Here is a 13,353-nt window from a genome sequence, read left to right on the forward strand (position 1 = left end):
GTAACGGAAACCGTGTAAGAAATGTTCATTTTTCCTGAATGATCTAGTTTCGGGAAGAAATAAAATGTTTAAATCAGGAAAACCGTTTCGGAATGCGAACTAGATTATTTTGGAATGTCCATATATTACATATCGCTCCGAATGGCTTTGGAATTTAAAAAATTAAATAAAACTCTATAAATTTATTTGTAGTCTAATTAAAAACTCGGTAATTTGTCTTGTGTTTCCAATAATATTGAAATATATTCTATTTCTTTAGTAAAAATTTGAAGATAAAGTAATCTGAAGAAAATAAATTATTAGCATTCCCGAGTTTTCTATATTTTTTAAATATATATTTGACATATATTGAGACATTTAGTGGTGTTTAGAACTGAAATCCGTATATTTCGTTCTTAGTTAGTACTGCAGTCAATGCCAAATTCATTAGCTAAGCAATGTACAAAGCTGTTATTGTGAATAATAAGTTCAAAATCAAGTCTGCAAATGCGCCAGATTTGACAAAACCCTGTATCGGTGGACTGTGAACCTTTGTCCTCCCAGGCACAAATATTCCAGGAAATGTTTACTAACATGTCTTTGCAATGAACGAACACAAGATGAACGTACGCCACAAAATAGGTCGAGGTTCAAAACCTGAACTTTATTTTCCCGGCTAATTAGCCGTTAAATTCTCCATGAAATATCTATTAAACTTAACTCTTAGATAACCTAGGGAACTTGTAACGTGATATCTGTTAAAGATATAAAAAATACATTCGAGGTTGAGAGATTCATATGATGGAATCTGGAAATTAGCGCTAAAGATATGCTGTAACAAGAAAGGTTTAGTCACACACTGAAAATATACGAAACATCAAACAGTTTTGGGGCCACCACAAAATACTTTTGTCAATATAGACCCCATTAGATATTTTTAGTTGACTGCAATACATTTTGGACTTGCTTCACTAATTAAAATTTAAATGAGAGTAACCTAAACGACGTCCGCGTAGTGGATGCTTTAAGTACCAACCTGCCAACCACAAAAAAAAACCTTCAAATGAAAGCCTTTGCAATGGAGCTCTGTAACGGACTACAAATATAGGTCGCACGGTCTGCACAAAGACCACAGGACCCTCGCGAATATAGGGTGCTCCAAAATACTTGGTGCCGAGGTTACCGACTTGCAGTGACTTGCAATATCCTCGTCGAAGAAGTATCTTCCTACTATTGGTAAGATAATAACTGCAGCCAAGCAGTAAGTTTCTTAGCCATAAGTATGGATGTGAGTATTATATCATAGTCGGTACTGGCCCAGGGTTCAGGGTGTGGATCCGGAGCCGAGTGTACGTCATCTTAGATTGTATAGTGGCGGCGGCCATCTTGACCTTGACGCCAGCAGCTAGCTTGGATGACCTTGACCCTGACTGTAATCTTAGATTATACCATCTTTGATTCTATAACATTTCATAATCTTGAATTCTAGAACATTCCTCGTATTGTTTTTGTTTGCTGGAGGCCGTCTGCCATATGCCACCATATTTATTTAGACTGTTTGTTCCTATAGTGCACAACAAACATCGCACTCTCGTGCACATAAACCCACAAAAAAAGGTAAACAAAAAACCTTTAGGTTGATAGGTTGATCAGTTATTAATTGGCACATTTACCCTATAAAAACTTAAGTCTATTTACGTAATGGTCTGAGCTCTTTTTAATTTCTTAGGTTAATAATCATTATCTATTTCACACCAGAGATGATAAATAGACAAATGGAGCATAAGGTTCGATTCTTGACGAGGGTGTGAATCCAAAAGGGGAGGGAGATTTAATATGGCAGCCATTTTTTACAAATGTATCAGCAATACGTCTGTATTGGAGGTTAAATTGCAGAAAAATTTCAATCATCTATCATTACTTTTGTATCATGAAGATTCGTTTTTAACTTTTAATATATATAAACATATTAACCAGTATTATTTTGATCTAATTTCCTTCCGAACAGCTTAACTTTAGTCGTTAATAAAGGCAGACTACAACAGCTGATACAAATATAAACAAACGTCTGCCATATTAGTATGTGAAAATCAGAACAAAAAGTGGAGAAAACGGCTTCACGTCTGACGGCTTATGCTCCATCTGTATCCTTTCCTAATCTCTGGTTTCACTCACGGGATCAAGTTGGCAACTGTTAGGAGGGTTGCTTACCTGAGCCGTGGCCGTCGACCGGTAGGTGTGTTCCGCAGGCAGGGGCGACTACTGGTAGCAAGTTAGGGACCAGGGTTCAGGCCTCGTGAGAGGGGAAATGTAGTTTAAAGTGATTTAATATTCATTATCATTGACAAAAATTATGTGGCTTTTTATTACATTCGACTATTGACTAGAATCAAAGTGTTTATTTTATCACATCTTACTTTACCAGTACAATCTCCGGTAATCTCAAATGGAAAAATAAACCATTTTAACTTAATTGTTAAAAAAATATTAAAATTGTGTGCATTATTTAAAACAATAAATATTATTTAAAATTGTAATTCTTGAGAATATTAATTAAAATACCACACAGTACCTGAGTATCCTGATAAAGCAAGACAACACAAGGTTAAAACTTAATATTCTAGATACCAGCCATTTTTGAAGTGTTTAATTGTATCAAAAAAATAAACAATAAAACAATAAACATTAATTATTTAAGGAGAGAGTAGTATGTAAATCGGGCTCCGGAAACTGGCTTCTGGCTGTGGTGCTTGGTGCCGAGCCACATCTCTGATTCTGACGTCACGGCGGCCATCTTAGATGGGTGTGACCTTGACATTTGACCTTGACCTTGACCATTGACCTCCAAAATTTGCCTAAATTTGCCCAAATTTCCTCAAAATTAGCCAAAATTCACCATAATTTCCATTTTTTTTTTGGAAAAATGTGCCGCGAAAAAAATCTCAAAATTTTTTATAATTCAAAAATTTCTCTTTTCGAGAGAAAAATTACCGTTTCGAGGGAAAATTTCCCGTTTTTATTCTTTAAAAATCCCAGCTGCTAGAAATGTCCATATAGAGGCTTAAGCATCCATGTCTACAGCCTCCGATAAGCCACTGACGTCATAATGGAATATGTCATCTTGGATTATGACGTCACCGTTGCAATTTCCGTTACGGCTGCCAACTTGCAAATCTTTATTTATTATCCGATTTTAATGAAAAAAAATTAAAAATTTATAAAAAATTAAAATAATAAAATTTTAATAAAAAAATATTTAAAAAAAACATACATTTACGACACGGAGCTCAGAGTCCTCGGTTCGAACCCGACGAGTGCAAAAAAATAAAAATGGCAACCAATCCTTCCCTCACTGTGGCTGCTGGCCCTCCCTCTCTTTTCTATGCTGCTGGCAGACTGACCCCCGCCACTTGTTTCATAGCATATATATCATCAGGTAGTATGACGTTATGTCCGCCATCTTGAAATTTGGATGCCGTCTTGGAAATCCGTAATTTTTATGTTAAAAAATCGGGAAATTTTTTAAAAATCATTAAAATAAATAAATCAATAAAATAAAATAACAAAAATCTTTAAAACCATCGTTTCACTTTTCGTTACGATCACCATCTTGAAAATCTGTAATTTCAATGCTAGAAATTCGGGAAAAAAACCCAAAAATTACTCAAATAATTTACTTATTAGAATACTGATTGATTAGATCGATTCCCGTCCGTGGTTCGAAACCGTTAAGAGCAAAAATAAATAAAAAAATATCGATAGTTCCTTCCTCCATGGAAGCTACCTAGACTGACCTACAACCACCAATAACAAGGTATATATCGTCAGCTGGTATGACGTCACGTCCGCCATCTTGTCTTCGTCCGCTGGAGACCACCATCTTGTTTTCGGATCCTAGAGTATGCTGACGCCATGTTAGAGTAATTTTTACCCACTAGAGTGCAGTAACTATTTATTATTACTGTGACACCCGCCATCTTAGATATTTGTATTTATTGACTTATTGGTTCGGGAAAAATTACAAAATTCACCAAAATAATCACACATTACTTTACATATTGAATCGAAACTTGGTTCGACCTATGGACGAAGCTAAAAATAAATTTAATTTAAATGCTAGAAAAGTGTCAGGTACAAGGAATAAAACACCGCAAGTTCTTTTACAAACATAGTATTTATTACATAATTTCTATTATACTACAGGATCACTTGCGAAAGCCAGCAATCTTAAAAACATTTAGCCCTGCATAGGCGTGAAACGACTAAATCTTAGCTCCAACTGCTCCAAATACTCCAAATGCTCCAAATGCTCCAAATGCTTCAACAGCTCCAAATGCTCCAACAGCTCCAAATGCTCCAAAGTCTCCAACAACTCCATCTGCTCCAAATGCTCAAACAGGTACAAATGCTCCAACAGCTCCAAATGCTCCAACAGCTGAAAATTCTCCAAATGCTCCAACTGCTCCAACAGCTCCAAATGCTCCAAAGGCTCCAAATGCTCCAAAGGCTCCAACAGCTCCAACAGCTCCAACTGCTCCAAATGCTCCAACAGCTCCAACAGCTCCAACTGCTCCAAATGCTCGAAAGGCTCCAAATGCTCCATCAGCTTCAAAGGCTCCAAATGCTCCAAATGCTCAAAATGCTCCAGCAGCTCCAAATGCTCCAACAGCTCCAAATGCTCCAAATGCTCCAACAGCTCCAAATGCGACGCATATCATGTTGCGGCAGTCGCCAGCCAGCTCTGCACTTGCACGTGTCCCGGCCTTGCTCACGTTCGTAACATATTTTAAAAACTATATCAATAACAAAGATATGAAAATAAATAGCATTATGTAAAAGTACATGAATTTTCTTAATAGAACTGTTCGAAGTTAATTTTTGTTTAGGTATGTAATATTTTCGGTAAAGAACATTAATTTTTAAAGAACATTAATTTATTATGTCCAGCATTGTTCGTTTACCAGTTAGATTTTTAACAGATAACGATATTTAAAGGCCAACATAGATACCACACAGATCGTCATAAATCAGGTAGATATAAATGTTACAATTCCACTTTATTATATCTAACTAGCTCTCTACTTGCAACTACGACTATACAAATAATATCTGCTTATAAAAAAAGAGACTTCGCATTTACATGCATGAAGAGAACCTCCAAAAGATGCTTACATATTTTGAAGACGATATTGAGTTTTGTGTTAAAATTTTAGGGTCCTATTATCCTATTTTGTGGAAGTTATAAAACTTGGGAAGCCTCAAGTTCACAGGGATGAGAGCCACTACCGATCAATTCCGAAGTTCTCTGAAGTTTGCAGATCGCTCGAGAAAAAGCACCATTTTGCAAGGATTTATATATTTTACAGTTACAGAGTATTTTAACCTATCCTAACCAACCTTTCATTTTAGGTACGATAAACCTACCTAACCTACTCTCCTGAAAAAAATAAAGAACTATTATTTATTACATAGACCTAACTTTACCTAACCTAACATTTTACTTCGGCACCGTTCGGAACTGATCGGGTTGTGATTACTTTCATCCCCCTGAACTTTAGGCTATCCATAAATCTTCATACTTCCTCTTTCACTTGGCAAGAGCAGGAGTACAGGAATTGAATGAGAACTTTGAAAAAGCAACAATGAGATAGTATGGCCATGTCTAGAGAATACAAAAATAGAGGATTCCTAGGAAAATGATGGAGTTGAGGTACACAAGAAGAACACCCCAAGGAGGACCAAAGAAAAGGTGAGAATATAAGTTTAAAAAGTGAAGCAGAGAGAAGACTGAAAAAAAGTGAAGGATGAGGAATAGTGGAGTAACAGAGGAAAATTGAGGCATTTTACTTTGCTGACCTAGCTACAGGCTGGAAGCAGTTGATGATGACTTGGATATCTGGATAGAAAATCACACATAGTTGCCACAGAAATAGTGCACCATATTGTTGGTTGTAGAATCCTAAAACTGTTAACTGTGCGGATGTGATACATTTGTAAGCGACTTAAGTATATCTGGCCAGTTGATGAGACTATTTAGTTGATAGTGTGATCTTAATCTTTTATGTGCATTTAAGCTCATAACCTGCATTGAAATTTCTAGTTAAAAGTATTAATAATCGATATAATAATTTCCTGGATATTTTGTAGATTTACTTGTGCAGTGATATGCTACACTTTTCAGGAGTCACGATGACATCATCAGAGGAGTACGTTATCCATGGACCCCGGGCTCTTGAGGTCCCACGTGTTTCTATGGGAAGGTTTCTTCTGGACAGGCTGCAGAGTTTTGGAACCAAGGTCTGTCAGGTACGAAAAAAAAATCGACATGGCATCTCAGAGTATATATTTCGGACAATAATTTAAAACCAGGGGCGGTGGTTGAAAATGTGTTATTCATACTGCACTGAAACTCTTCTAACAGACTCCACATCTGATCACTAAGTACTCAGCTAGTAAGCTATTCACTTTGGCGAAGGGAAACAAATACGACAGGAGGTAGGGGGTCATCACTGCCGTGACCACTGCGGGGTCTAAATTGAAGTAAAACACAGCTAGTTCCACTTTATGGTCATTAATTGGCTAACATTGTGCAAATTAATATTGAAATGTCTGTACACTACCCCTTCAAACCAAATTCATAGTATAAAAAACTTGCATAATTTTTTTAACGGTTCTTAGGAATATAAAGATTTGTTAGTTAATATGTTGGCAGAATTCGAGTAGCTATAACAAGGAACCTTACATATATACACGCAGTTTCAGTGAAACCTAGAACAAACACAATCACTTGTGTCCCTGCCTCAAGGTGTATATGCGTTGGTGATGTAAAAATGTCGAATCCAAGAGTATGGGTAAAAGAAAATGTGACAAATAATTGGCCTGATCTTCTGCAATATAACACAAAATTCGACTTACACTTTGTTTTCACCCCAATTCTGTTCAACAAAGCCAACATTTTTCAGTCTTGAAAGTTCCGACAATTTAAATTTAGGTGTATTTCGAAGAGAGATTACCAATAGCATTTTTATGGTACTAGATCATAAAACCATCGTGATATCAAACGTTTATAAATTGATGTACATATGAACATATATATCAATATTAATTTCTTATGTATACGAGAAATGCGGTAATTTTGCACAAATCATTTACAGACTGATAAATAAAATATATTATAGGAAAATCTTGGCCTATTTAATTAATCGGCCAAAACGGACCAACAGGTTTAGAGAAAGGGAAGAATTTTCGAATAACGGAAAACCGCTATAACTCACTTAAAATGAGAAATGTTGCCTCCTCTTGGTTCAGAACCAAAAAAATTGTTTTTAAGTTTTTAGATAATACTGACCATTAGCTCAGGAGTTGGAAAATTAGGGATTAAAGGACAACACCATTTATAAATCTCTTAGAAGACACAGTAGGTATGAATCGAATTCTTACGAAGTTATTGTAACTTTTCTAAATACTGAGTAAATATTTGTCTGAAACCATTTTTTATACGACGAACTCTTACTGAAAGGGATAACATTTAGTATAAATATATTTTGGCCATTGTGGTTCCAACGTGTACAATCTTAGAAATCTACATATGCCTATAGGCAGAGCCAAAAATAATTTTTTCTTTGCAATATTTCTAAACACATAAAGTTTTTGGCCATACGCATAATTTGAATAGTTATCCATTCGTTTATTATATATAACTTAAAATGTTACTTTTTTTCTAAATAAATATAGCAGACAATTTCTTGGATGCATGGGAAATATGTTACCGCCCGCAAAAATAACGGTAAATCCCCAAGAAACTATTTCCAGTACAGCACGCTGGGTCGAGTCTGGTACCTCTGACCGACCCTTGAGACCACTGCCCATGCCACTGCCCGCAGGTGAATGCTGCCACGGGCGAGACGACCAGCTTCGCCGACGTGCTGGAGCGCAGCGTGTGTGTGGCGCAGGCGCTGCAGGCGCGCGGGCTGATGGTCGGCGACGTGGTGGGGCTGGCCAGCGAGAACTGCCTCGAGTTCTGCCTGCCCATGCTGGCCGCCTACTACCTGGGCGCCACCTGCGCCACCTTCAGTCCCTACGCCTCCCCCCGTAAGTCACCTGATGTGTTGGAGCGCAGCATGTGCGGGCTGATTGTTGGTGATGTGGTGGGGCTGGCCAGCGAGAACTGCCTCGAGTTCTGCCTGCCCATGCTGGCCGCCTACTACCTGGGCGCCACCTGCGCCACCTTCAGTCCCTACGCCTCCCCCCGTAAGTCGCCTGATGTGTTGGAGCGCAGCATGTGCGGGCTGATTGTTGGTGATGTGGTGGGGCTGGCCAGCGAGAACTGCCTCGAGTTCTGCCTGCCCATGCTGGCTGCCTACTACTTGGGCGCCACCTGCGCCACCTTCAGTCCCTACGCCTCCCCCCGTAAGTCGCCTGATGTGTTGGAGCGCAGCATGTGCGGGCTGATTGTTGGTGACGTGGTGGGGCTGGCCAGCGAGAACTGCCTCGAGTTCTGCCTGCCCATGCTGGCCGCCTACTACCTGGGCGCCACCTGCGCCACCTTCAGTCCCTACGCCTCCCCCCGTAAGTCACCTGATGTGTTGGAGCGCAGCATGTGCGGGCTGATTGTTGGTGATGTGGTGGGGCTGGCCAGCGAGAACTGCCTCGAGTTCTGCCTGCCCATGCTGGCTGCCTACTACCTGGGCGCCACCTGCGCCACCTTCAGTCCCTACGCCTCCCCCCGTAAGTCGCCTGATGTGCTGAAGCGTAGACTGTGCACAACGCAGACGCTGCGAGCATGCTGCCTAATGGGGCTGGCCAGTGAGAACTGCCTTGAGTTCCGCCAGTCCAGGCGGGCCGCCTACAATCTGGTCACCAACTGCACCAACTTCAGTCCCTATGCCTCCATCCACGAGTCACCTGACATGCTAGAGCGCAGCGTGGGCGTGGTTGAGACACTGTGGGTGCACGGCCCGATGGTCGGTGATGTGGTGGGACCTCCCATCTGAAACTACCTCGAGTCTGCCTGCACATGCTGGTCTCCTACGACCTGGACGCCACCTGCGCCACCTTCAGTCCCAACGCCCCCCTCCGTGAATCACCTGAAGACTTGGTGTTGTCTGTCTTTGGGCGAGCGCCCAAGGATTGAACACTGATAGTTCCAATGTCTAGAATTAACTTTTTTGATGTGTAAACATCTTTGCTCTCGGTACAAGGGCGTCGCCAAGGGGGGGTAGGGGGGGGGCAGCTGCCCCCCCCCTAGAGCCCTGGAGATTCAAAAAATGTTGCCAAATGCAAAAAAATACACACTTTTCCCACAACTTGCCCCCCCCCCCCCCCCTAGGCCATCGGCTGGCCATCGGCTGGCGACGCCCTTGTCTCGGTATACAGTATTTGGTAGGAGTCATTTCACGACAATGGAACGGAAGTCGTAGAACAGAAATGTAGGACAAAATGGCTGACCTATATGTAGCAACATAAACCCATTTGTAGACACTATGGTAAACAAACCAAACGTATTGGTGTGCCAAATGAAACTTTATGATGGTAAAAAACCCTGCAGTATATTTATAGTTATTGCGTGAGGAAGGTTTAGCTCGTGTGTTGTTACCAACATTGCTTTTTTGTATGTATACTAAGATTTACAAGCAGGGCCGCAACTAGGGGGGTGCAAGCGGGGCATACGCCCCGGGCGCAAAGCTGTGGGGGCGCCGAAATCGCTTGCATTGTAATTCCTACTACAACTGGTAACTGGTAAAAATTTTTTGCATGGAAGTTACAGTAGCACAGAAACTGTTACATGTAGGTATGGAAAATGCTTAAATAGCACCATTTTTCCGTGGGAGGGCCCCCGGACAACCACTTTATTGGTGTGGTATGTGCAAAAAAAAAAGGGGGGGGGGGGGCGCATGAATCCATTCATGCCCCGGTTGCCAGAGACTCTAGTTGCGGCCCTGTTTACAAGGCAGGACTCACCTGTATTCAATCACATCCTTTCTTCATTCAATTTTTGTGTCACGAGTAAATTTGATTTATTCTTTTTCTATTCTAGAAATAATTTGCATGTTTTTATTTATTATTTCATATCTACTGTCAATATAGTGCTTTAAAATTTTTCGCCGATGATTGGGACATCTTTGAGTAAAGTGTCGCATCGCATGAAATAACACAAAGAAGACAATTTTCCTTACACAACTTGCCATACTATGTCCACCAAAACATCGTAGCTGTTCTGAACCCACCTTTAGCGCATCAAGTGCACTAACTTTAGTTGTTTTTTTTCAAGCCATCCTGCCTACACTAGCACTCGTACTGCATCATAACTGTTCCGAAACTACCTGAAGCGCACCAAATTAACCGACTTTGAGAAAAATTGTAGAAAATGAATAATACTTAGCCTAACCCACTTAGTTTAGGCTGAGTTAAATATAATTATAGTTAATTTTTAAATAATACTTTAATTATTTACACATCACTGATTTTCTCCTGGTGCCAGGTTTGCTTTCACAAAATCAATTCGGTGTGTTTTTATTAATTAGTTACTCAAACATTCTTCATTATGCCCTAGTTTTTCATAGTTTATTTAAGTATAGGTATCTTTCGATAGGGGCGGAAAAATTTGAACCCATGATCTGACAATGAGAATCATTCAATTTGTCAAAGAGGTTAAATTTTCAATTTAACCTCTTTCCAAATTATAAAATATAATTTGCAGATCCCTGCCGATGCCAACTCCAGCTGCCGTCTTTGTTATCAGGTCACTGCATAAGTTACGCTTTGGTACTATCGGAATTGACCAATTGCTTAAAGAACGAGGGAGTTACTGAAGGTAATAGCTTTTGGGACGAGAGATGGGAAATAATTTTTGACAATTTTTGCAGTGAACTTCATGCCTTACTTCGCTCGCTCTTCCTGATTAACCAACATCGAGACGATCCTGCTCAAAATCGTTAGTTTTTCACAATATAACTGTGGTTTCTAACTCTGTCTAGTTTCTCTCGATGTCGCGCATAAAAAAAAATAGAAAGAAACGCCACATTTAGTTGAGCATATTTAGGGTTCTATTCCATTCACACTGATCACATAATTCGATTTAGCTTTGCCATGGTCCTACAGATATAACTTCCAGATTACCTGAAGGTGTCACACTATTAAAAACAAATTTTAACAAGTATCTGGTACACAACTAAGATCAATTTTTGCTCTTTATGTACTTAATAGAAAATATTTTGTATACTTATTTCGTTTATCCTTCTGAGCAACAGTATGGGTTCATATTGTTTTTATTGTACCACGCCCTTGCAGGTGTTCCAGTACATTGTATTGTTGTGAATACTTGAAGTCATGGACGAGGACTAATAAATTATAGCTGCGAGTGAGGTAAAGCTTAGGGGAGGACAGACCAAGAATGCAGACGCTCTTAGTCCCTTGAAGGCTGGTGTGGCTCTACAATTTGCAATAGAGCAACGATGTATGGTCTCGTTCAGGAAAAATGAAGTACACAATTAAGAATTCCAGAAAATTTATGTAATTATATTGTAACCTTCTCACAAAAATCTTAGTTTGACCTCTTCGGAAATATAACCCATTTTTCAGAGGTGGGCATAATGTTATAGACTGTACCTATGCTTATATACATTTGTTTATCACCATTTTTTCAAATGTAAATATTTTTCTGGCTGAAAAATTTAGTAACTCAAGAATATTGTTACGATTTACCGCGGGTTCGTAAAGGATAGCCCAATTAAAGATTTTTATCACACACACAGTTTTATTTATTACCACTACTTGTCACTCACAAATAATCTTCTAAATTGGCAAATAATAAATTACACTTAAAGAAATGTCAATTCCCGTCACTCGTCCGCACACCTCGCTGGGCCGCACCTCTGGCGCAACTCTCACCGCAGCACCCCTTGTGGGTCTCCGCCGCGGGACTACGCCGCCGCACTCCGCCGCCGCCGACGCACTTGCCCTTCGCCGAGGTCCGCTCGACTCCTCGCTCGAAACTTCTCTCGGGACTCCGCCGCACCCGCGACTCTTTCGCCCGGGAACTCCGCCGCGGGAAAACTCCCGACTTCACTCACTCACTTCCTGCCCTGATACCTTCGTCCAAGGACTTCGCCACTCTGCCGCATCCGCGGCACTATCGCCCGGAAACTCCACCATGGGAGAACTCCCCACTGAACTCAACTCGAAGGTCGGCCCAACCTCCTTATATAGCCCTTGGGTTCCCGTCCAGAACAATCGGGCATGTCTCCGAGATATCGCGCGACCTTCGCCGTCGAAATGCCCAGAAACGCGTCGTGAGTCCTCGAAGGACGCGGCGGCTGCTCAAAGAACGCCGATAAACGCAACAAGCATCGGGTTCCCACAAAACGCGCCGATAAACATGTCTGAGTCCTTTTATTCCGCAGTGCGGCCTCTTTTAAGTAACTCGATCTGAGGCAGGTGCGCGCTGCGACGGTCAGGATGTCGCGAGACAGTATGACACGAGATACCAGGGAGAGGATGCGGGTGGAAGGGGGCGCAGACAGGCCGAACGAGCGCGGCGACGCCAAGCACTGCAGCCAAACGCGATCGTAACATTGCCCCCTCCTTAAACCTGTTCGTCCCGAACAGGTAATACATCTCCTCGTGGAGGTCCCCATGCTACTCGAAGTTTAGGCCTCCTGCCTTTCCTCCATCGCGGGCTGTACGGTCTGACCAGATAACCTTCTCTCTCATTAGATGTAGCTCCTCTTGTCACCCGGCGACACTTCTGCATCGCAGATGCCCCATGTCGTTCAGCCAGCTGCCCGAGACGGGCTGACCGATGCCTTGGACGGACCCGATACTCTTGAGTGCATTGCTTATTGCCTTCCAACAGTTTCCTTGTTTCTTCCCTTTTTCTCTCCATTTATTCTCTCGCAGCTACTTGTTCGCACAGCATTTCTTCCCAGCTCTTCTTCGTCTCTTCTTGGTTACTCTTCAGCTTTTCTTGGCATTTTCCCCTCTCTCTTTCGTTTATCTTCATTTCTTCTTGTTCAATGTTCCTTACTTTGTAACTCATCTTCACTACTTCTGTGCTTTTCTTCAGCTCTTCTTTCATCTTCATGTCCTGGCTAATTTCCTCTTCGCTGTTCTCTTCGCTGTTCTCCTCTTGGCTGGTCTCCTCTAGGCTGGTCTCCTCTTCGCTGGTCTTCTCTTCATTGGTCTTCTCTTCGCTGGTCTTCTCTTCGCTGGTCTCCTCTTGGCTATTCTTCTCTTGTCTAGTCTTCTCTTCGCTGGTCTTCTCTTCGCTGGTCTTCTCTTGGCTGGTCTCCTCTTGGCTGGTCTCCTCTTCGCTGGTCTTCTCTTGGCTGGTCTCCTCTTGGCTGGTCTCCTCTTCACTGGTCTCCTCTTGGCTGG

General features: G+C 41.3%; 1 protein-coding gene across 1 annotated transcript in view; it reads left to right on the forward strand.

Moving 5' to 3' along the window:
• Window positions 1–13,353, forward strand: part of LOC134537417 (luciferin 4-monooxygenase-like) — a 54,523-nt gene that overhangs the window by 17,334 nt on the left and 23,836 nt on the right. Inside the window, exons 2-3 of the mRNA XM_063377819.1 lie at window positions 6,161–6,285; window positions 7,863–8,070. Coding sequence (XP_063233889.1) covers window positions 6,169–6,285; window positions 7,863–8,070 — 325 coding nt within the window. The 5' untranslated portion in view covers window positions 6,161–6,168. The remainder of the gene's footprint in view (window positions 1–6,160; window positions 6,286–7,862; window positions 8,071–13,353) is intronic.

This window comes from Bacillus rossius, chromosome 1 (genome assembly GCF_032445375.1).
Source record: "Bacillus rossius redtenbacheri isolate Brsri chromosome 1, Brsri_v3, whole genome shotgun sequence".
Lineage (NCBI taxonomy): Eukaryota > Metazoa > Arthropoda > Insecta > Phasmatodea > Bacillidae > Bacillus > Bacillus rossius.